The sequence below is a fragment of the Tachysurus fulvidraco genome, chromosome 10 (genome assembly GCF_022655615.1).
Source record: "Tachysurus fulvidraco isolate hzauxx_2018 chromosome 10, HZAU_PFXX_2.0, whole genome shotgun sequence".
NCBI classification, from domain to species: domain Eukaryota; kingdom Metazoa; phylum Chordata; class Actinopteri; order Siluriformes; family Bagridae; genus Tachysurus; species Tachysurus fulvidraco.
Genome location: NC_062527.1, coordinates 10,364,703 through 10,390,544, shown reverse-complemented (window position 1 = coordinate 10,390,544; position 25,842 = coordinate 10,364,703). Strand labels below are relative to the sequence as shown.

General features: G+C 38.3%; 2 protein-coding genes across 5 annotated transcripts in view; both read right to left on the bottom strand.

The window, feature by feature from the left end:
* The window catches only part of kif21a (kinesin family member 21A), a 35,670-nt gene extending 20,562 nt beyond the window's left edge, over positions 1–15,108 (bottom strand). For all 3 annotated transcript variants that reach the window (XM_027173427.2, XM_027173428.2, XM_027173429.2), the window contains exons 1-8: positions 14,770–15,108; positions 4,739–4,961; positions 2,622–2,804; positions 1,574–1,723; positions 1,265–1,399; positions 876–1,052; positions 658–773; positions 29–224 (exon numbers count right to left, since the gene is read on the bottom strand). In XM_027173427.2, coding sequence (XP_027029228.1) covers positions 29–224; positions 658–773; positions 876–1,052; positions 1,265–1,399; positions 1,574–1,723; positions 2,622–2,804; positions 4,739–4,961; positions 14,770–14,816 — 1,227 coding nt within the window. In that variant the 5' untranslated portion in view covers positions 14,817–15,108. The remainder of the gene's footprint in view (positions 1–28; positions 225–657; positions 774–875; positions 1,053–1,264; positions 1,400–1,573; positions 1,724–2,621; positions 2,805–4,738; positions 4,962–14,769) is intronic.
* A 1,763-nt stretch (positions 15,109–16,871) lies between these two features.
* On the bottom strand, positions 16,872–25,841 carry slc2a13b (solute carrier family 2 member 13b). Of its 2 annotated transcripts, none has more exons than XR_007144145.1 (13): positions 25,704–25,841; positions 24,548–24,998; positions 24,312–24,471; positions 23,322–23,530; positions 23,033–23,141; positions 22,006–22,169; positions 20,480–20,600; positions 20,232–20,357; positions 20,017–20,135; positions 19,034–19,186; positions 18,297–18,460; positions 17,741–18,192; positions 16,872–17,574 (listed from the first exon to the last, which is right to left on the bottom strand). XR_007144145.1 is itself a non-coding variant. In XM_027173278.2 (13 exons), exons 2-13 carry the CDS (start codon positions 24,975–24,977, stop codon positions 17,566–17,568), a joined length of 1,833 nt encoding a protein of 610 aa, XP_027029079.2. In that variant the 5' UTR covers positions 24,978–24,998; positions 25,704–25,841; the 3' UTR covers positions 16,872–17,565. The 2 variants fall into 2 exon arrangements, 1 of the variants encoding a protein (XP_027029079.2); XM_027173278.2 differs by having other exon boundaries at positions 17,741–17,809.
* Position 25,842: the final 1 nt, after the last annotated feature.

The window sequence follows — 25,842 nt, the reverse complement described above, 5'->3', positions numbered from 1 at the left end:
ATAGAGTACAATGACATAGTTCTCTCACTGTACGATACTCCATCAGCTCCATCTGCAGCCGTGCAATTTCCGTTCTCAGTGCGCTGATCTGCTGACTGGCTTTGTCCTGATTCACCACCACTTTGTTCTTAATGTTACGTGCTCGGTTAGCATACTTCAGGGTGTTCAGGGTCTCCATGAAGTCCCGGTCTGATGGACTTATACAGGCGATCATCACTGTTTGGCTTTAATAAAGAGGAAAGAAAGAACAATTTGTATACCTGAAAACTTCTCAATTCACGAATGTCATATCAATCAGCCAATTTATGCTTACATTATTTAGGTTATGAAGAATTTATTCATGTAGAAATACATTTAGAAACGCGTGTATCGGAATAAGATATTATGCTATTTATTTAAATGGACTAAAAAAAAAAGAAAAAAAAAAATCCAGTGTGAATGTTTTATAGCTTTAGTCAACTTTGACTAAAGTCATAATTCCATAGATAACTGCATTTATATAATAATAATAATAATAATAATAATCATCATCATCATCATCATGCAAATAAACCAATTTTATGTACCCTATTAAAATCCTCAAAAGGAAAGTTGCAGGTAAACCTAAAAGGTCAAATGTGTACCATCTATTTTAAGAGTGGCTTATTATTTACAAACCTGTTGCCACCTAAAGAATCCTGGAGAAGGCGAGTAAGTTTGGAGTCACGGTAAGGCACGTGTGTCGATCGTTTGCTTCTGTCTCCTAAAGCACTGATAACATTTCCCAACGCCAGCTGCACCACAGATACAAGGTCCCGAGTTAAACAGTGTCAAATACTGCATAGAAATTCACACAGCAATTGACAAATTCACAATTCTAGAGTGACAGCTCTTACCAGTCCACAATTGATGGAGATACCTTCTTTGGCTCTTTCCCCAGTGGCACCGGTTCTCTTAAGCCGCTCTGAACCTGCCAGATCCACAAAGTGGAACTTCGCTGTTAGCGTCTCAAACTCATCCATGTCAGATGAGCCATTGGCCAGACGGTTATCAGTCTCAGTCTCATTGTCAATCTGAAAGAGTGAAAGAGAGAAAAGTAATATTTCATACAGTCTGCTTCATTATAAGAGCAACTTAATGACAAGCAACTCTGATAAGCGACTCAACAGCCTGATGTATGAATATTTATAGATTTATTTTTAGAAATAATGTCATCGTGTACATGAGGCATTCCGTGTCTATTATTTAAAGCAGTGGAAATGAAACTGACTTTAAAGAAACTTACATTGTCTGAAGGTGTGCACACACGCACTTGACACAGGTGGATGGTGAAGATGGCATGCGAGCGAGAGCTCTGTACGTTCATTTGTGTGCTTGCTGTAGTGCGTGAGAGAGCACCCAGTTTCAAACACTGCATCATCTACACACACACACACACACACACACACACACACACACACACACACACACACACACACACACACACACACAACATGAAGAACAACAAATATGTTCAAAAATATAATAAGCAGCAGTTAATTAGAACAGTTAACAGTAATACCAATAACAAGTATGCTGAAGAAAATATACTCACTTCAGCCTCTGAAGAAACTGTGCGTGTCGTCACTCCCACGGTATAAATGCCTCCAGTGGCATCTTCATGGATCTTAATGTGAGATTTCTGTTTTCGGGTCTCAATATCACGTGTAGAGTCAAAGAGATCCAGAACCTCCTCATTATACAACTAGTCTCACACACACACACACACACACACACACACACACACACACACACACACACACACACACACACACACACACACACACACACACACACACACACACACACACACACACACACACACACACACACACACACACACAAGCCAGTACATAAGTGGAAAAAGAAAGAGGATAGAACATAAATATTATTGTTAGTTAGTTATAAATTGTTTTGTGAAAAAAAGAAAAACCAAAATTGAATGTAATCCTGAATTTCATTAAATTGAACAGAAAAAACACACATTCATGATTTTTTTTTATCCTGATTCACTGGTTAAATTTGCACCAATAACACACAAGTAAACAATCAGTGAGTGTTCATTTAATGCAGTAATATAGTAATAGATTAGGCTACTATTATGTGTTCTGCTGACACACACCCTGAAATCACTTGGCTATATATATATTTAACATACATATGATGGTGCATCGGGTGTCTGGTGTGTGTGTGTGTGTGTGTGTGTGTGTGTGTGTGTGTGTGTGTGTGTGTACACTGTCTCTTGACCTCTTGTCCCCACTATTTTAAACAGCTGAATGTGGCATTTGTGTGAGGATTTAATTTGGGGACATGTACAGAAGAGGAAGAGGGAGAGTCAGACAGATGCAGTAAATAACCACTATCTTCATTAAGCAGCTCCTGAAATAACTAAGCCTCTGGACTAACAGAGCATCACCATGGTAACATTAAAACATTAAATCGAGCACAAACAAAGCTGGATGTGTGTCATGACATCATGGCCTGCGTTCAGGTCTGCACCATCAACCCCTGAACTGGAAAACAGAGGCCCACTAGCTAGTCTCAGTTTAGACTGGTAAAGCCCAAAAAGTACAAGAAAGATATTTTCTTAGTGAGGGAAATACCTCCAGGAACTGGGCATTAATCTTGAACTCGGGCACAGGGCGTCCTTGTTCTGTTGCGGCCTGCTTTCTCTGCTCGATGCCTTTGAAAAGGTGACTGACTGCTCGTGGGATGATTCCCAGCTCGCTTTCTAGTATACTCACATCAAAGCCAGTGCCCATCGTGTACGTCTTCCCCGAACCAGTCTGCAAAAACGGACATCTCCTTAATGTACTGATAATAAATTGACACGTGAGGATTAATTGGATTAATTTTATTGATTTGTAAAAAAAAAAAATACAAGTGAGTGAGTGAGTGAGTGTGTCTTTAAGTGAGTATAAGTGATTGAGTGAGTGAGTGAGTGAGTGAGTCTTTAAGTGAGTAAGTGAGTGAGTGAGTGAGTCTTTAAGGAAGTGAGTGAGTGAGTCTTTACGGAAGTGAGTGAGGGAGTCTTTACGTGAGTGAGTGAGTGACTCTAAGTATGGGAGTGAGTGAGTGAGTGAATGAGTGAGTCTAAGTATGTGAGTGAGTGAGTGAGTGTGTCTTTAAGAAAGTGAGTGAGTGAGTGAGTGAGTGAGTGAGTGAGTGAGTGAGTGAGTCGAAGTATATGAGTGAGTGAGTGATTGAGTCTTTACGTGAGTGAGTGAGTGAGTGAGTGAGTCTTTACGTGAGTAAGTGAATGAGTGAGTGAGTCTAAATATGTGAGTGAGTGAGTCTTTACGTGAGTGAGTGAGTGAGTCTTTATGTGAGTAAGTGAGTGAGTGAGTGAGTAAGTGAGGGAGTGAGTGAGTAAGTGAGGGAGTGAGTAAGTCTAAGTATGTGAGTGAGTGAGTGAGTGAGTGAGTGAGTGAGTCTTTACGTGAGTAAGTGAGTGAGTGAGTGAGTCTTTACATGAGTAAGTGAGTGAGTGAGTCTAAGTATGTGAGTGAGTGAGTCTTTACGTGAGTGAGTGAGTGAGTGAGTAAGTGAGTGAGTGAGTCTTTACGTGAGTGAGTGAGTGAGTGAGTAAGTGAGTGAGTGAGTCTTTACGTGAGTGAGTGAGTGAGTGGGTGAGTAAGTGAGTGAGTGAGTCTTTACGTGAGTGAATGAGTGAGTGAGTGAGTGAGTGAGTGAGTGAGTGAGTGAGTGAGTCTATGTGAGTGAGTGAGTGAGTGAGTGAGTGAGTGAGTGAGTCTATGTGAGTGAGTGAGTGAGTGAGTGAGTGAGTGAGTCTATGTGAGTGAGTGAGTGAGTGAGTCTTTACATGAGTAAGTGAGTGAGTGAGTGAGTAAGTGAGTGAGTCTTTAAGTGACGAGAGAGAGAGGGAGAGAGAGAGAGAGAGAGAGAGAGAGAGAGAGAGAGAGAGAGAGAGAGAGAGAGAGAGAGATTAAGGGAAAGTTAGAAACAACCTGCATGAAAGACAGAGTGTTATGATGAACACTCATTAGGCAGTAAGATGTTTGGGGCCTTAAAAGTTCAAGAGCTCTGCCTATTCGGACACTTTTGCCCAATCACTGTTTAAAGGAAGTTTTACAATGGGTTGTTTGTAAGTCTAGCAGGTATTGAATGTGTGCCTCTATAATAGAATCAATACTATTTTTAGTACATAAGCCACAAAGCTCTATGAATAAATGAATGAATAATTAAAGTGTTACAATTTTCATCTGGACGTCTTACTTACTTTTAGAGTACAGATAAAGTTCAGCCATAATGAGATCAGGGCATCATACTGTATAGACCAGATCTTACATTAACACCCTATTTGGCCTAAAACAGAAATGCCACACGGGCATTAAGTATGGTTGATTGCATTTAAGACATTTTTGCCCAGATTTAAAGCACCGTGAAAACCTTTAATGTGGCGGCTTAGAACTGGGTGACTTTCAGCCTACAATACAGTTGCTAGTGCCAAAACTGACACATCTAGATTTAAACGCATCTAAATGTGGTCCAGAACTGTCTGCTATCTAGGGCACAACATGAGCCGCTAAGGCTTTTTCATACATAAGTTAAGTATTTTCTAAGTATTTTCAAGAATGTTTACCTTTTAGCATCTAACGGTTCCTTTCAATATTTTTCTATATTGTAAAATAAAGCAAATGATCAGAATGGAGTAAATAACAATAATAATAATTCTAATAATAATAATAAAGCCACACACCTGTCCATAGGCAAAAATAGTGGCATTATAGCCCTCAAAGCAGCCTTCGATCAACTTCTCTGTGCAATTAGCATAGATGGTGTCCTGCTCGGTGTCCATGTCAAACACGTGATCGAATGTGAAGGCCTTGTCCTTTCCCAGAATTACCTGGGGCTCGCCAGGGGTAACAAATGTACATATGTGACATCCCTCTATCTTTTCTCTTGCCAGCTGGGGACGGATCCTGAACAAGACAAAGAAAAAAAGGTGGAAATATAAATCAACTGTACTATGTCTTTTGCATCTGCATGTAGAAGCATGTTCATTTACATTGGTGAAAGCGCACAAAGATGGTGAGAATTGCCTCGATTTTAAGATGTCTAAAATTAACCATCTAATTAGCAGACCGCTTTGTGAAAATGAAGTGGTGGGCACACAGCCAAGCTCTCTCACGCCACCAGATGCTGGATGAATTTAATTTTTAATAAAGTCACTTAAGCAAGCATCTGTAAGGTGAACTGTCATTGTCATCAAAATATAGCCAGGGTTTTATACAGTATATTTATTTAACTATAAAGGAAAATTTTAATCCAACTATACCCTGGCCAAGTCATTAGGCTGCGCTGCAAATGTGTGTGTGTGTGTGTGTCTGCACATGTCACAGTGACACACAATCACACGTGAAATTAAAATGACACCTTCATCGTACATGTTATCTTCCTGACAAATTCTATAATTATCCTTTCGCTCTCTTCACAGTTCATTTATTACCTACTGTACATGTAGACATTTTTTATTCTGAGCACGACCATAACAGGAGCACAAGAGCTTCAGCTCATGATGCAATTTTAATAGAGATTTCTTTTCAAACATAGTATTCTTCCCGAAGAACCAAATCAGCAAGACAGTTAACATAATATAAAAACAAACGTGATGTTCAGCAGAAAATTTATAGTTAATGGATGCCTGAAGGCCAACAGATATACCAGATGATGTGTTTGTTTTTCAGTGTTGTTATACAAGGCCCTTAATGTAGTTATTTTGAGACTTAGATCTCATAGTTGTTGCTTTATTTCAGATCTAAAAAAATTCAAGTCAAAGTAATAAAATAAAAAAAAAGGCAAAATAATACAGTGCACAGTGTAAAGTAATACCAGTGAATAATGGAGCATTTTTCAAGATTTCACACAGAGAGTATACTGAGAGGAATTAGAGAAGGCTCTGCAGGTTGTGTGTGTGTGTGTGTGTGTGTGTGTGTGTGTGTGTGTGTGTGTGTGTGTGTGTGTGTGTGTGTGTGTTGGTTGTTGGGGCACCTGACAGAGCGCTTTGCTGCTGTCTGTGTGTATAAGAGCTCTTTTGTGCAGACTGGGCGGCAGAGGACAAAACACTGAGGGCCGCACAGAGCTGGCATTGTGTCTGTATGTGATACTGGATCTGGACACTGGGACAACCATGCACTAGACACAGGAAAGAAAAGATGGAGAGAGTCATGAGTGGAAGGAGAGCTGTAGGTGTGGGGTGGTTCTTAGACAGGAAAAGCTGAACAAGGTGGTTTATAAATGCTGGCAGTTGAGTTTCAGATCAACAAACAAGTTTACTTCTTCTCACCTCCTTTTTAACCCAACTTTTTGTTTTTAATTATTCTGTGTCTGTTCAGTGGACAAAATAGAGTAATATGTTTTATACTCATCATAAATAAACAAACAAACAAACAAACAAACAAACAAAGGCTTCTTCTTCTTCTTCTTCTTCTTCTTCTTCTTCACAACACTTTGTCTCTTCCTATAATTTTTAAAGATTTTTTTCCTTAGAATTATTTAAGATGAAATATTTGATCGATTAGAATTAGATTATTTAAAAATATAAAATAGGTGTCTATATTTATTTGTTTATATATATAGTACAGACCAAAAGTTTGGACACACCTCATTCAAAGAGTTTTCTTTATTTTCATGACTATGAAAATTGTAGATTCACACTGAAGGCATCAAAACTATGAATTAACACATGTGGAATTATATACGTACATAACAAAAAAGTGTGAAACAACTGAAAATATGTCATATTCTAGGTTCTTCAAAGTAGTCACCTTTTGCTTTGATTACTGCTTTGCACACTCTTGGCATTCTCTTGATGAGCTTCAAGAGGTAGTCACCTGAAATGGTCTTCCAACAGTCTTGAAGGAGTTCCCAGAGATGCTTAGCACTTGTTGGCCCTTTTGCCTTCACTCTGCGGTCCAGCTCACACCAAACCATCTCGATTGGGTTCAGGTCCGGTGACAGTGGAGGCCAGGTCATCTGGCGCAGCACCTTATCACTCTCCTTCATGGTCAAATAGCCCTTACACAGCCTGGAGGTGTGTTTGGGGTCATTGTCCTGCTGAAAAGGTGGTGTGTCCAAACTTTTGGTCTGTACTGTGTATAACTAACATGTAACACCTATACTTTAACAAGCCAACACTTTAAAAGTAACTAAAAATGGGTTAAACTGTGATCTGCATCTATGTGCAAGTCTGTCCTGTGACCTGTAGCATTAAAACAAGAGCAATAATCAAAGGCCAGTCATGTGCAGAGTTCTACACTATTTCTGATCTACAGCACACTTGTTGATCAACACAATATGAAAATGTATTGAGAAAGAGTGTAAAAAAATTCAATCACAGATTAAGCCAAATTGCACAGTGTACTTTGCCTAGGCATCTGCAGCAGACAGGTTCCTACCTGTCATGCTTTTCCCTCTGCAGCTCCTAACTAGCTTGGCATAAATCATTAAAAACAGTCAGATAAGTGGGGGATCTGATCCTATTATTCCTGCTGATGTACAATAACTAGAGAAAATCACTCTGGATTAATATCGCACACAAAGATTGAGACTGAAACTAAATCACACACACTCTTGGGTTATGTATTACATACAGTATGACTTTCTTGAAGAGTGACTATAGTTCACATCACACTCTGTTTTGCATCAGTAGTCGTATAAGTGAGATTGTAGTCCTACTTATAACAAGGAAAAATACTAAAATTGTATCTGAGTCTAAAACTTTACCTCTGACTTTTCACAACTGTTTAGTTGTGTTTATATGCATTTGGGTGATAGTATATCTATTGTACTAAATGCAATGAGTTACATTAACACCAACAATGACTTGTTCATTACGTATGCTGGACCTGCAGAAAGAAAATATCAGAAGTGCTATAGTCTTTTCCACCAGTAAAAAACAAAACAAATGAAGCATGAATCTGAAATGATTAACAGTCATTCAGGTGAAACTAAACCACTGGAAGCCCTGCCCTTTTCCCCAACTTGACATAATCTCTTGTCTTGACTTGATTTTCTTGCCTGAAAAGTGCAACACCGTTGCTTCCTTATAGCTTGAGATAAAATTTATCAAAGTGGGTGCCACATATATACTGTGCTTAACATCGGTTTATTTTATAGAAAGCTTTATTTTTGTGACATATACCTTACAGAACAGTGCACCTTCTTCACTTTAGAAGTTGCGGTTAAATTACAGAGTCAGCCATGATACAGCATCCCTTTAGCAGAAAGGGTTAATGGCCTTGATCAAGGGCCCAAAAGTGGCAGCGTGCTGGGGATTGAACCCCAATCCTGCAATCAACAACCCAGAGCCTTGACCGCCTGGGCCACCTACTGCCCCTATTTATTAGGAATGCCAAAGAAAATAAAAACTCTTTAGCAAAAATTCACCACAAAATCCATCCTACTGTTGTCTAGTGTGGACAAATGACAGATGGCAAAGCTCCTCCTTAAGAGCTCCCCAAAATGCTTAATTTTTGCTAAATGATATTCGGTATAGATATATTATTGACGATCTTCAGACCTACACCAAATACACACACGTCCAATATACATCCATGAACCTGTTTACATGCTGTTTTTGCCCACTTTTCTGCTCTTTGCACATACTATCTAACATTTCAATGGTTTTCTGTTTGCACAATTCTGTACATTATCTCAGGGACCTGCTGCTATGAAACTGTGTTCATTATATAGTATTACTGCACGCAAAATTGTTGAACATACAGTATTTACACTGGTCAGCGCTGTTTCTGTTTATTGTCTTTTGTGTATTGTCTTTTTTGTATTGTCTTGTAATTTTTTGTTTGCACTGTTTTTTGTCCTGAACGGTCATGTCTGCCTTGTCCTGCACTGTTTGCACCAGGTTGCACAGATGAACTTTATGTGGCTAAGACTTACTTACAGTACTAAGTCCTTAGCCCTGTCTTTGTTTTATGTAGCACCCTGATCCTGGAGAAACGTTGTCTCATTTTACTATGTACTGCAACAGCTACATAGTATATGGTTGAAATGACAATAAAAGCTTCTTGACATGACCTGACTTGACTTGTTTCTTCAGATTATGTTACACGAGCAAGGTTTTATATACAGTATATTTGATATTACATAATAACCAACAGGTTAAGGTAAAACATTTGGATTGATGAACTGATCAAGGTAACAGAGGAGCAAAGTTTATTTCAGTTTCTGGAAACCTTTCATCCTAAGAAGCAAATATCTATGTACTGTATATATGGCTACTGACTTAACTGGATAACAGCAGTTAATAGTTCACAGCCACATCTAAACTTTCTAATTTGGTGATGGTCATCCTTCAGAATATAGTGTTTGCCAAACAGTTGTATTAAAGAGGTGAGATAAATACTGAACCATTTTACTCAGCCAACACCCAGAGGACTAAAGGAGCTGTATGGATTACTGCTATGAGTTCAAATTGAGAAAGTAAAGACTGTAAACTCGTTGATGTAGTATAATGGCTCACACACAGACTAAGAAAGAAAATTCCAGGTTTAATAAAGTAAAGACCAAAAGGTCATACAGGCCAATGGACTCTGAATGAGTCCACAGAACTCAGTCTGCCTAAATGCAGTATGGGATATATCGGGTGTAAACAGATACTGGGTCAACTCAAATGCACTGTGGAATACACAAGAATAAACAGAGAGTAGGTCAGACCGAAAATGGCCTGGGAAGCACTGGAGCAGCCTCAAATAGACTACTTGTTCACTATTCCCTTAGCAAGCGATTAAAGCTTTCTTCTGTCCAGAGTGGCTGTAATGTGCATGTGAGGGCAATCTGGAACTCAAGAGTTTCCAGTACTGTATCTGAAGGACAAAGCCAGGTAGTGTGAAGATAAGAACAACTCTGCAAACACTCTTGTAGGTTTTTTAACACATACAGTAGCAGTTATAGGATTTCTGCAAATGCATGCACAAGAATCTGAACAGAACACAGACTGAAATAATGGCACATTAGACAAAAAAGCCAAGCAATAGCCTTTAGGAAAGAGCTGTGAATTTGTTATGAAGTCCTCTGAATGTTTAAGCTGATATTGACAGCCATGTTTTGCTTAAACAAGGGACAATGCTATGATGTTTTCTTGACGATTGTTTGACTGGTAAAAACAGATCCTCCCTGAGGAGTGAGCAAGGATGTCCATGTCTGCAGTCCAAAATCATTTCCCTCTAAAAAATGAGCAGATAACCTATTATTGTGCAACAGAAGGTACAAATTACAAACCAAAAGGTACTGTTATTACACAGCTCTTCCAGAGAAATCTGCAGTTTGGAGGTGAGAGGTTAACACATAGCACCATTTTGCCACTCAAACACACGGACACACACGTCTAAAATAGTAAATCAACATGTGTGGATAATAAATATTGACACAAAAAGCTGTAAAAGGGCTAAGGTGGCTGGCCATGGTACTTTAACTTTATGTGTATATTTAAGTGTAAAAATAACCAAAGATTGTGTTTTTTCCCCTCCTGGTAGCATGCCAGGCCTGTCTGTCACACCTCCTTGCTTCCTAGGGTTAAAGGTCAAGAGTGGCATCTACTGAAGGTTCCCCATGCTCTTCAGTAGTATGAGTAGAAGCAAATCAGGCAACAATGAACCTATTACATGGCTATAAAAAATGATAAGAAAAACGTTTTTGTTTTTTTTGTTTTTTTACAAATCACTTTTTAAAGAATGATTAAATATTTTAAGTATAATTATTAAATGATTTTTAAATGTATAATATTAATATACATTAATCAATTAATTAATTAATGAACAAAGTAATTATATAAATTCTAATCATTATATAAATCATATCTTATGTATAAATGAATACTTCAATGTAAAATAAAGTAAGTGCTAAAAACATCACCAGTTGTTCAGATTCTTAACTAAGTGATTAACCTCCTAAACAGTCTGGAATAAAACCCTGACCTGGGGACAGAAAGCCTCTAACGTCTGAGTAAACATGCCGTCTGCAGGCCTGACAAAACATAATGGCTTCTGTTTATGACATTTACAATGAACTAGCACTGACCGAGTGCCAGGCTGAGTTTGTGTGGGTCTCTGAACAGGTGGAAACAAAAAGGATTAAAAAATGATTCTGTCATGTTTCTAAATAAGTTATTTCAGATTGAATCAGATATAATATGAGCCAGGACACAGTTACACATTTTGTTGACAGCTTTGTATATATTTTAGAATTATACCTCTAAAATGAATTTAACGTAACTTTAAAGTTGAAAATATATTATTGACATAAAGCAAAGAAATCAAATGAATATTCTGAGTTATAACATCTTTTTATCCACTATTCCTGTGTAATACATATCAGCATTTATGCTCAATATATCTAGCTATAAGTCTTTCAGTATAAATCAAAATATTTAAATACACTTGGGTTTATATAGCAAATAGAAAACAATAATTATTTTGATGATTGCTTTGTTTATTATGCTTGTAAGAATATACATATAAATGGACATTTTCTGTAATGTGATTATACAGTAAATCCAAATATACAGTAATGCAAAGATAAAGGGGCAAGATTTTCCCTCAAATGTTCATCAGTCATGGCACTATAATAAATATTGCTTGTTAAGAACACCTTTGGTCATATGTTTGAATGCTAAATTCCAATAAGAAAAAAACATGTATCAAATGTCAATATAAAGATTGGACTGTATTCATGAGCATTCTTCACTAGTCCCTGCAAAGCCTGCATTTAACAGAAGGAACCTCAAAATAAACTCCAACCACTGAAAGGCTACAGTACACTTCAAACCATCTGGCCCGATCTGTTTTTTTTTTCTTTTCTTTTTTTTATTTGCATCCTTAAGAGTGTAAAAACTATGTAAGTGTGGATTCTTCTGACCACATGTGCAGATTCATTCCTGGTTGTGACACAGATTGGAGGGTGATTCTCCACTGTAACATGCCTAAAAGTATATAGTTGCTTCCCTGTGTTTACCACACCCAAACACGCCTCTGCTAGGATGCTTTTGCTTATTTCATGCCCTGTTCCATTCTGAATGCTCCTCTCATGCATCATGTTTGATTGACTTTTGTCTTTTCTTGGCACAGTGAGTGTTTTTATGTGTGTACAGAGGGTTAGGCACACCTAATGGAAACTATTAACACCACTGCACACACACACCATACCTGCTCGTCACCATTAATTCTCCACCCATATTTAACCACTGCGCTCATCACTTCACTCAACTAAAGCACATTGCCCAGGAAATCATACTGCCCCTGCTGGCATGCTTTCTTCCTATAGTGCATCATGGTGCAATCTCTTCTCCAGGTAAGTGATACGCATGCAACCAGCCACCCACATGATGTAATTAATGTATAAAACACGGTATAGTATATAGTATGTGTAAGTCCATATAAAGAAAGATAGCATCAAAATGTATTGCTAAATTCTTTGTAAGATCTCTGCATGCAATCCTTCCTAACAAGTAACAATGAACAGATGACTGTATACAACTTCCATATTGTCTCTACATCCTTATGTCCTTATCTATTTTGCACTGTCACAGATCAGAGGGTGAAAGAAGACACGGCCATTCTGTAAGCAGAGCTTGAGCATGTGATCTATTCACAACTGATGCTGCAGAGACAAGACATGCATGCTGACTCTGAGATGCTGACTCACTCACTACCTCTCTCTCTCAGCCATTTCACTATGGAGATGAGTGCACTGTCATACACACCTGTCCTCTGACTACACAAAACTAACAACAAACTGACAACACAAATCAAACTGACCTGCCCTAAATAGGGCGATCCAGACAGACAGGCTAAAGAGAGACAAAGGAAACTATGTGATATGCTGTCCCTATTGTGATTAATTTTATTATGACAGCTTTTCCGAGTATATCATGGGCACTGTTATAAAGCACGGACCGGAATACTGTTAAAAAATAAACTGTAAACTTAACTAGTCTACTGACAAGTTTATCATTGTGTTTTTTAAAAGTGTTCTCAGAGCTTCATATTATGTTGATGCCGAACATGGACTCGTTAGATTTTAAGCTATGAGGTCACAGCCTTGGTTCATTAAGGAGCATAAAACTTTTTTTAAAGCTCAAGTTTACCATTAGCTCAAACTTTAATATTGTCATACTTTTAAGCAATGTTGGTCTAAAATATATATATATTACATATTCAGAGGTCTCACCATAGTTTCTGTTAATTCTGTTAATGTATTCACCTGAAAGCTAATAGAAATAAATCCCAAACAAGAACACGGTTCACAGGAGAACGTGTGACTTGATGCACAATAAATAAATCCATATACAAAGGAATAATCTGTTTTATGAGCACTCTGTTTCTGTTGGCTAAACATCATGTTCTCCTTGCATGCCACTTTTTAATAAAACTCAATTTCCGCAAGTCTGGTGCTCAAAAATAGCTCATGTTGTGCTCTGTGTAGCTGTGAGTGAGCTGTATCAGCAAAGGGTGTACTTTATCCTTCCAATTTCCCCTTTCCAATTTCTCTGACCTCAAATCTCATTCCTGATGGTCTATTACTCAATTCACACAAACTTGAATAATATCTAGCACGTGTTAGGAACTATAGAAAAGATAGTTAGATGGTTAATTATTTGGCACCTATCCGTATACATCTTTCAGTTGTGCCAACAATTAGTGTGCTTAGTGTCCTCTTGCTCTTTTCCAACTTATGTGAAAAAAAATCAATTTGTTCTGGTGAGAGATTTGTTAATGATAAAAAAAATAGTCATTTGTGCATAGCAAACAAATCAAAAGGCACACAGTAAGAATCACAAATATCAATAAGAATTCCAATTTCATCTTTTTTTTTTCAAGAAATGACTTGCAAATCTCAACATATTTCCATTGAAACAGAAAGTCAGATTGATGACATGTTTGACCGATGTACACAACAGCTAGTAGGGTTTAAAAATCTGCTAAACTGACTTCCAAAACTAACCCTGCTTAGCTTACAACTAGTTAAATATGGAGAAAAGTAGATTTATCAAGAGGTTTAATTTTCAGCTTGTTCTAATCATTCTTTCTGTTTATAAGCTGCAACTGTAGAGCAAAACCTGCCTTTGGGGTGGGACATGTATATAGATTCGGTCTATAGAGTGCATTTAATTGGATAAACATTAGACTAGTCCAGGATGAGTCATCAAAAAACTGACTTGTTTTCACAGAAGGGGCAAACTATAAAGATAAAACCCAAACCAGTATATTTTCTTTTTTACTTTGTTTCTACTTATAGACCATAATTATAGCAACGTTCATAACACTAATGGACAGGTATAAAAGGCTCTGAAACACCAGTTTGGATCTCAGGATGCTTGAAGGACTTGTGTGGGTTGTAAAAGAAGATTCAGTCGATAAACCTGCTCTTTCATCGACTAACTGTCGCTCAACCGTCCTCTGTGGTTTAAAGCCTTGTACAGTAGGATCCCTGAAGATGCACCTGTCTGTCTGCCATGATCCATATCTGCGTGCGTATTTGCCGATACAAAAGCTGCATAAATGTCAGTCCCATTACAGTGACAAAAACGCAGTAAAACGTGTTCATTTTCAGTAGGCGTTACAGCAACCCTTTAAGAAGCGGCAGGCCCGGTTACCGGGCGGCTCCGCACGCGCGCGCGCGCGCGCACACACATGCGTGCAGGTCATTATACATGTTCATAGAACCACATAGAGCAATGACAACTAACGGGAATATTTATATACAATATCTTACCTCAGCGCGACGCGAACTGAACTCTCGTCTTGTCCGGCTGTCATCATAATCCCGTGTTTTCAAAACCGTGTCGGTTCGAAACGATCCACTAGAACAAGCGGATGAATCGGATCAGTAAAGCGAGCACGATCCGGGGCTCACCTCCGTCTAACCTCTGCCATGTTTACAAGCGATGATTCAAACGCAGCCGTGGAGGAAATTTTGCTCTCGTCATGATGCATGTTGAAGTAATGATTTAAGCGATTGGTGAACTCTTGTCAGTGCCGCGGCGTTCACAGACACACGCGCCGACCGAGGATCAACTCCGAGCCGCAATGCGTCACCAAGCCACGCCCACTGACCGGGCTGCTCCATGGTGACGTTATTAACTCAAAGCTCTGCCACATTTCATACATATATATACACACACACACACACACACACACACGCACACGCACACGCACACGCACACACACACACACACAAACAATCACACACAATCAAAGATGAGCTCCTTTTGTTATATATTGTATAATGTCAAGGCTGTCTGATTTTGTAGTGACCTTTCTATCTAAAGGATGTGGTAGCCTAGTGATTAAGGGTTGGATTACTGATCAGAAGGTCATGAGTTTGAATCCCAGGTCCGGCCCCTGAGCAAGGCCTTTAATCCTCAATTGCTTAGTTGTATAACTTGAAATAAAATGTAAGTCACTCTGGATAAGGGTGTCTTCTAAATGTAAGGAACAAGTAGACAAACTTTGCACCTTTGTCACCTGTTTTGATAAACTGTTTACTAATGCAAGGGGGCACGGTGGCTTAGTGGTTAGCTCGTTCGGCTCACACCTCCAGGGTTGGGGGTTCGATTCCCGCCTCCGCCTTGTGTGTGTGGAGTTTGCATGTTCTCCTCGTGCCTCGGGGGTTCCTGTAGTGTGTGATTGCGTGAGTGAATGAATGTGTGTGCCCTGCGATGGGTTGGCACTCCGTCCAGGGTGTATCCTGCCTCGATGCCCGATGATGCCTGAGGCACAGGCTCCCCGTTACCCGAAAAGTTTGGATAAGCGGTAGAAAATGAATGAATGAATGTACTAATGTACAGGCACAGCAGTGTGACAGTGCACCTTCCATCAAATCCAACGTGTGGATTTTCTGATAGATTTAAATGCAGAGGTCACTCAACCTTTGTATAAACCCATTTTTGTATTTTGACCAAATTAAGAAAACAACTTACCACTAAAAAGTGCACTGTTGGGGGAAATTGGTGACAGCTGAAAAATATTTGGTGTGAACAGGTGGTGATGTGTTGGGATTGAGGACATGTGGTTTAGCCACATCCATACACACAACTAACGCTTTCTCTCTATACACTCTGTAAAAGATTTATTTTACCATCAAGGGAACATCCCTTGTTAGAAGAACAAGAAACTGTAGAGGTACAGTATATAATTGAACCATTTCCTTTGAGGCTATATTGTACCTTGAGGAAAAAAACGGTATTGTGCATTCATTTCTGACAATTCATACGTTTACCTACTATACTCTCTCTCTCTCTCTCTCTCTCTCTCTCTCTCACACACACACACACACACACACACACACACACACACACACACACACACACACACACACACACACACACACTCTTAGCTGTATGATAGTGGGAGGAAAGGTTCTGACCCCACTCTCGTCCACATTAATCACATTTGCCTGACTCTCACATCTGAGCTTTGCCCACTATATAAAAAATACCCCAAGCCTGAAGTGCTTTACATTAATAGATGGGACAGTGAAAGGTCCCCTTTCCAGATGAAGGTGTCAAGTGACAAACTCTCAGGTTTCATTTACAGTCAGAGCTAAACTGTAAAGAGCAGACTATCACTGTGTGGACTGTTGACTAGTGAAAGTATAAGCTGGGTATTAGCACTACATGAGGAGGAAATTTCTCCATCTTGCCAAACTGTAAACAATCACAACTATAATTAATGTATCATCTGTCTGGCACCAGTGTTGTAAAGGTGCAAAAGGTTACTTAGCCCCAAATATTAAGAGATTTCAGCAAATCAGAGGCTTAGACACATTCTGTTATCAGCAGCTAAGAAGTGAATGAAAATTGTTCCACTGAAGAGTTAATTCTGACAAATTTTATTTAATAGAAAAGATCAACAACTTTGAATGTACAAAGTAATAAGAATAAGGTAACAATGTGAGTGACATCTTAAATAGCAGAGTGGAGTATTGCTTTTGCTATTGCTGAGATATATCCAACACCCGGGTTTCCAAAAGGGGTTCATGGATTCTTGTATTCAGTAAAAATACTGTTGAGGTCCTTGGTCGGGTCATTTCATATACTAGAACATAATACTATATTAGCTAAAACTATATTACTATAATATTTATTCGACAAAATTGGGAGAATTTCATGGCTTGTCAGTTAAAATTAAAGAAGGTTCAGATTGTTCTTTGGTTATTTTGGAAACCGTTAATCTAACACAATGAAACGTTTAATAATGAACATAACACAATACAATAGATACCAGTCCTTAAAGGACCAAGTTTCATCCCAATATAATAAACAACATATTATTGTCAGACATAAAGAGTAAACACTTTTAGGGCATGAATTTATCCCAAAAATCAAGGGTTAGTTCATGATAACTGTAGTGGCAGAGCGTAAATCATCGAGACTTATTTGAACTCTTTGTTAGTATGTATATACAGTATATGCGTATCTTCAAATTAAAAAAATGTCAGTTCATTGATCATAATCTCAAATGTGCTGTTGATTGTTCCTGAAGGGCAAATCCAGGAATAAATGCACCATTACTGCAGCTGCGTTAGAAGATAGAAATACATAAATTAACCTACATTTTAAATATGTATTTCTAATATATTTTTTATACATTGATTTACTTTTGTTCACAAAAATACATAAAAAAATACATAAAGTTTGGCAACAATAGCAATCGTAAATACCCTAATGATTTATTGTACTTACTGATATGTATGCAATTCCTTCATCTGGTTCCAGTGTCCCATAATGCAACTTTCCCAAATCCAAACGAGGCTACAACATTAAAACCTGCCAAGTTTAGTCATTTGATAAACGTGCACTATACAGTAGCTTAAATATAATGCAGTGTAAGGTATATAATGACTGTAACCCGAACTCCACATCCTCACCATTCACCACATCTCAATGAAACCCAGAAGTGCATGATTCTTATCTTTTATAAAGATGTAGTTTTAAAGCAGGAAATTGGACAGAACTGTAACATGACTGAATAATTATTGTTCAGGTCTCCCAACAGTTCGCCAAAAAGATAAAGAGAATGGACCTACAATATAGAGGACACGAAAAAGTTGGTCTCATTTGGTCAAGAAAGTTCTTAGCAACAGTGATGAATATCTTCAATGCCATGAAGACCCACACTCCACAGAGAACATCACCTGGAATTTAACACCAACAGAACCAGATTTGACAGGAAAAAGTGCCCATAAATCTACTCCCCATCAGAGATGTCCTCATCTGAGACAAGGTTGCCCCCATTTACCCTGATGTAATGTGCATTTTCGCCACCAGGTGTGCCACAGGTGCAGAGTTGCCTGCTAAACAGAGTCTCTATTTCCTCCAACATGAGTCCCTTGGTCTCTGGTAGACATCCAAGCATGAAAAAGAAGCCAATCACTGCCAGGCCAGTGTACAGGAAAAATGCACCTAAAATGGGAACAAACCAATAATTAAAAAAAATTGTCTCTTCTGAGAGCTGCTTTATCCAAACTACTTCAATTTGTGCTTATAGATTTAAGTTTATATAACGCTAAAAAGTATGTTCTTGGTGCCAGCTATGTGTAAAAAATTGTTTGAAGAATGGTTGGATTTAAATGTGTGATGCACGTGCACATGAGGAGGAGCATCCCAAATTTGATTAGGATGAAATTTAAACAGGGTTATCTAGTTGATCTAAGCAATTTTGTACATATTCAATCATTAAGCAAACTACTCAAAAGACGTGTTGGGGACCCCTGTCCTAAATATCCCCTGTCCTAATATAAAGCAATCAGAAACTAGTAGGCAAAAACTTTACCAACTAAAATTAACATGAGTAGCTTTCAACAAGAACATTATGTCTACAATTACTTGATTTACTAAATGATGGTTTCTGAGGTTCAATACTAATAATAGAAAGTCAAATGGACAGGACACAATTATATCCACAGTCATAGATTTATTGTTATATGCGTTAATATCTGCAAATTCTAGTCAACAGAATTTAGAGAAGATTCCTACCATAGTATGTGAGGTACTCAGCCACATGGAGGAATGTTAGAGACACAAGGACATTGAAGATCCAGTTGACACTGGCGGAGCAGGCATTGCCTGTGCTCCGAGCCCACAGTGGATAAATCTCTGAATTCACTGTCCATGGCATGGGCCCCATCCCTTCAGACAGACAGACAGACAGACACACAATTGAAGATAAGACTATTCATATATATTACTATGTATTATTAGAATTGGTATTATTATTTATATAGTAATTAATAACTTTATTAATAACTGTATTTGGAGGTGTGGGTGACCATCAAAACCAATATCAAGTTCAAGTTCACTTTATTTATAAAGCACATTTAAAACAGCCACAGGACTGACCAAAGTGCTGTACAATAAAAGAGTGTTAGTAAAAATACACAGGAAAAAAAAGTGATACTAAGACAGGAGGTAATAATAAAAGCAAAATAATATGTACTTGTTACAATAACCTCCACTCTTCTGTAATGGTTTTCCACCAGATCTTGGACTGTGGTCATGGGAATTTGCACATTTAGCCACAAGAGCATTAGTGAGGGTCAGGAGAGAAAGCCTGGAATGCAGATGGCATTTCAGTTCATCCTAAAGGTGTTAATTCCACTGAGGGGTTGTGCAGGACACTAAAGTTCTTCACTTCAAATTTAGAAATGTCTTTATGGAGCTCGCTTTGTACAAAGGAGCAAGCATTGCCATACTGGATCGAGTCCACTGGAACCTTTTGTCCCAGGAAAGGAAAATATTAATAAATCATAAAACAATTGCCTGCTTCAAATTTTGTAGCCCCAACAGTTTGGGGACAGTCCACTTAGTGTTAGTTCTGGTCAGATGTCCACATACAGTACTTTTGGCCATATAGTGTATGTGTAGTTCCACTAAATAAATCTAGTGAATTGTTAATAGTGGAAAATATACTAATAACTATTAATACTGAGTCATGATAAGTGGAGTAAGGCTGTTCTAACCTGGAGCAAAGAAGGCCAGGTAAAGAATAAGACCCAGCAATACTATCCAGGAATAGGAGGTTGGGCAGTAGTTGTAGGCCCAGTATGCACCTGGATTTTCTTCTGTACCATTGGAGCACCTGGATGAAGCAGAAATATGTCAATCCAAACAAATTAAATTAACAGGAAAAATAAAGACTATAAATATCAAACTATTGTGAGAAACAAAAACAAACCTGCCACTTGCTGCTAGCTCAATGTTGGCTGGATCCACTCGCTCACAGGAAGAGTCTGATATGTTTGAGCCATTCTCATAATAGCAAAAGCCACAATTTGGATCCAACATACACTGTTCACAAAATCTGGGAAAGTGCAAAAGAGTGCATCCATTCAAATTATTGTACTCAAGTAAATTAGAGAAAACATGGTTAATACGCATGTTCAGACTGTATAAGTGAGCAATAAATATGGACCGCTTACTCACCCATAGTGTGTGCAGGTTGAGTTAAGTGAAGTGGGGTCACTGGGGTGAAAGTTCACTGGAGGAGAGGCCTGAGCAGAAAGAAGGAATCCCACAGCCAAGACAGACAGACTAACAGCAGTACCTGAGAAGTGCAATACACAATATACAATACACATTAAAAAGGCTGCAATGATCAGTCTAAATAATCAATAACATTTATTAATAAATATAATGGACATGGAGTTTTGAATTTGTTTAGTCATCTACTTAACGAATAACAAATAATAGCTCATAGGGCTCTATTTTTGAGTGGAATGTATAATCATAGAGGAGTCAGTGTGTGACACTGCATTGTGTGCAAAACTGTTTTAGGCACAATACATTTGAAGCAAATTTAAAGAACACAGAAACAGACTAAAGGATATCATGTGTAAAAAAAAAAAAAAAAAGTAGGCCAAAGGGAGGAATCAGACCAAAAGAGGAAAACGGTTGCTCATGCTGAGGTTCATGTTCAAAAATAAATAAATAAATAAATAGTGGTCTTTCTCTCTCTCTCTTTCACAGATGATGATGGCTGATAATGACCAGTAGCAATGAGAGAAAACAAACAAACAAACAAAAAAATACAGTATGAGGATGTAGTATGAGGATTTGGATTTTTCAGATTTACTGTATGTCTAATAGCCATGAGTCCCACTTTGCCGTTTTAAAAAACCTCTAATCTTCTGAGAAGGCTTTCTACTAGATTTTGGAGCTTGGCTGAGGGGATTTTTGTTCGCTGAGCCACAAGAGCATTAGTGAGGTCAGGTATTGATGATGGACCTACGGAGGCCTGGGGTACAGTCAGTGCTCCAGTTCATTTCAAATGTGTTGAGGTGTGGCTGAGATTTGAGCTCTGTGAGCGCCACTCAAGTTCTTACACACCATCAATCACATGTTCATTAATTTCACTTTTTGCCAACTGTCATGCTACAACATGTTTTGGCTCAAGCAGTAAGTTAATCTGCAGTAAGAAGCATCGAGGCAAAAGAACCACATATGGGTGTGATGGTCAGGTATAATAATAATATAATAATAATTATAATTCTACCTGAAAAGTTTTTATCGGTTTGACTTGATAAGATTAATGATAAATATTGATGTCATTTATAACACATTAAAGTAGTAACAGGTAGAGAGAAAAACCTATTAAAATTCATTTAAAAAAAAAACATCTTATCTTTGGCATTAGGAACAGGAAACAACGGCTAGATTAATTCTACAGGAAAAGGTCAGCAAAGTAACAAGATTCTAAGGTTTCATCTTGTTCCTTGTTCCTTGAGGTTTTATCTTACATTAAATTACTGAAAAGATAATAAATAAAAAGTCAAAGTCAATTTTTTGACCCTACACATTACTACTATAATAAAGAATCAGGACTGTCTAAGACGTTTACATAATAACCTTATAATGTTTCAATGCTCATTAGAATGCCCTAGATGACTTTTGTTTTAACATACAATACACATGAATGTGCATATTTCAGTAAGACTTTTCAGTGTCCTCACCAAAAATGCTGCCCAGAGTCAGTTTTCTTCGGCCCACACGTTCCACCAGAAAAACACCCACAAGCGTAAACAGGAAATTGGTGAATGCAGTAGCAGCAGAAAGCCAGATGGCTTGCTTATCATCCCTCACTCCTGCCATTTGCAAAATTGTAGCACTATAATACCTAAGAAAATCGGAACAGACTATTATATAATAATAATAATATAATAACCATGTTAGAACTAGGGCACATTCAAGAACTACTCCAGTCAAACCAAAACACTCTCAGAGCTGCTACTTCAAATGGTACCCTGAGATTCACATTAAGAGATATAATTATATTATAATGCAATATAATTATATTATATAATTATAATGGTACTATAAGGTTCACAATGAAAAATGCCATGCATGTGGGCAAACAGGAAAGATGTTGCCAAAAACTCTGTCATTAAGAATAAAAACTTTGAGCATGTATCCTATTATAACTGAACTTCACTGCCTTGATAAGTGAAATACTACATACGTTTTTAATCAACATAAATAAGGGAGATAATATTTATTTAATGAAAATTGTAATGACCAAATATAGAGTTGTCCATAGCATTTATTTAGGACACTATGGCATACGTAAATATGGGTTTTCGTGTGGAACCACAGATCAGCATAAACAATTCGGCAATAATATGTTGAGACCAATGAACTTTAGTCTCTGTTGTCTTGTGACAGCAATTATAAAACCTGTTTATGGTTTAAGGAATGACTCACTCTAGATAAACAAAATTACTTTTTCATTTACTGTCAGACCTGTAAAGTTACCACTTGCATATGACAGATATGAAAATCTGAAGATGTGATAAAGATAAATATATGCGAGGAAGCTTTTTTTATCAGTTGATATCACGTGAATAGTTTCCTCTGTCTATTGTACTTGAATGTCACTTGAAAGTCATTGTATGCTGTCCTCTTTAGCACCAACAAATGAGGTGATTTCTATTGAAGACTGGCCAGATTTCTCAACAGTGTAACAGTCAGTGAATGTCTTACATTACAGTGTTTATTCCAGAAAGCTGCTGGAACATCTGAAGGCCACATCCCACAATCAGAGCTCTCCGGGCAGGAGCGCAAGACAGGATACGGAACAGAACTGGTCTCCCTGTCAAACAGTTAAGAAAGTACAATATATTATAACTTTCTGGGAATGATTCAGACGTGTTAAAACTGTTGCTTGTTTCTTTGCACAATCACGTCCACACTGTCACACACACACACACACACACATTTCTCTCAACACTGCAGATTCTGACTGAAATCTGAATCTTGATGTGCTGCTTACCTCCTGCTTCCTTTTCCTCCTCTTCAATAATGCACTTGATACTGTCATACTCATTGTTCACACTCTCTGTGGCTCGTATCTGTGTGAGCACCTCCAGGGCCTTCTGAGAATCACCTTTCTGCAGGAGCCAGCGAGGACTCTCAGGCAAGAAGAAGAAGAATCCCAAAAACTGCAGCACAGCAGGGACTACTGACAAACCCAGCATATACCTATAGCGTATTTACACAAACACACAAACAGTGTTGCTATGTTTAAAATTTGGGTTACAACCTCCACGAACACTTCATTTGTGTAAAATATTATATAAAGTTATTGCACCTTGTTCTTAATGCAGATATCATGTAATAAGGGAAATACAGTGGTTTCACAAATTGGAATGAATTCTCTGTGGCAGGTCTGCTGCTTTTGCCTACAATAATTATTAATGTATTTTATTAATTTATCTTATTAATGTACTGTATATAAATGACAAAGCACTATTGTCATTTTGTAATAGCCTCAATGAATGAATGAATTGTTTTTTTAATGTTTAATAAGTAGATAAAACATATCTAATATCCAACAGAGGGAATGCATTGTGCTTCTGGATAAGCTAATCAGTTCAGACTGCATTTTTAAACATTCTCAGTATAACATTAGATCCCAAAACAAGCCAGGTTTTAAAATTAAGTATTAGCCTATATATGTATACAGAATGCTTATCCCTTACCCGTATCTTTCTAATGTTTTTTTAATTATTTTTTTTTGCCTCGGTTTATTATATTCATATTCATTTTATTGTCTAACCTAGCTCTTAGTTACAGTAGCTGTAAAGCAAACCCTACAGTCCAGGAATACTTTGTACTGTCCAGGTTACTTTTCCTGTTCTAGTACATCTGATCTAACTGATTAGCTCATTAAAAGTCAGTTTTAAGGTGAGTAACACCAAAATATTCAGGGTAGGGGTTCATTAAGTCCTGGATTGGGACCCTCATCTTTGGCAGTTCATACCTCCAGCCATCGTGCCCCATGTAACTGAAGGCTCCATCCACCACGCTGGCTATGAACTGACCTCCTGTGATAAACAGCGTGTTTATGGTGACCAGTTGACCCCGGAGCTGAGGAGGAGACACTTCAGCTATGTAGACTGGCACGGTCATAGATGCTATTCCTGTGGGGGTAAACCAACACACCTTCAGTTGTTGTGTCATTTCACTTCATATTGCTTTTTTCTGACTGTGTCTTACCTATGCCAAGCCCAACAATAAGCCTACCGATGAGAAGAACAGATTTATTAGGTGCCAGGCTTAAAATGATCCCCCCCGCAGTAAAAATGATGCTGGCCAGCATGATGCACTTCCTGCGGCCGTAAAGACCGTTCAGAAATCCGCCTGCAAGAGCTGAGAGCGCCGCCGCACCGACAGTGCTGGAGACCAGCAACTCCTGCCACAAGGTGCTCAGGTTCATCTCTTTCTTGAGCAAAAGCATGGCCCCGGATACCACCCCGGTGTCATAGCCGAAGAGGAAGCCTCCCAAAGCGGAGAAGGCGGCGAGGACGTAGACAAACCTCGATGAACCTTCATCCTGGCTTCCCACAGACTGTGATGCAGTAGCGTGCGCTCTGATCAGACCGCGCTCATCCTCCATTCTCCTCCTCCTGCCTGTCATCTGGTCCATGATGTGCAGCTCATAACCATCCTAAACCACACAGCATCATGACACGTGCCTTTTCAGTAACTCATTTCTGAATGCAGGTCTCTGATTTGCACAGTTTGTTGTTAACACCAACACGTAACTTAAAAACGACGCTCCTATAACAGCAGGAAGAACATCTGAGAATTGATCGACTATAAATAAAAGACAAATGATGTTTGCACTCAAACTTTAATGCGTGCTTCAGACTATTTGCCATGCACTAGTTGGGTTTTTTTCTATATCCAGCGTACAGATATAGATAGGTTAGACTCCAAAACATTCTAACAAACGTGAATCATGACACTACAGGCAGTTATGAACCGCAATGTTCAATTGTGTTCTAATGAAAAGAGGGCGGAGTCTAGGGGGCGTGTCTTTGACATTGAAGAGACACCAAAAAACACCAAACCTGAATTTGATTTAAAATCCTGAAATGAATGTAACAAACTAAAACTACTAACTACAATGAATTAATTCATTAATGAACTAACTAATTAATTCCTGCTTTTGATATATATTCTGCCATAATCTAATTATAATGAATGTAGGGCTATTTATAAGAGACACAATGTTTCAGCTACAATGGTGTAGTGACCTGAAACTGCTGACGTATCAACACGCACTATTTACATTAAAGTGTCTCAGTTCACTATTACGGTGTTTAAGATGTCAACACGACAGTTACTATGGTATTATTACAGAACTTACCTGTAATAGAAACTGTCGCTTTCTTTCTTAGTTTGCTCGGTAATCCCCCGGTTCATCGGCGCAGACTTCCTGTTTTACATTGACAACAGCGGTCATATGACTCCTACTGCCGCAGAAAGTCACGCCTGCTTCTGTGGCT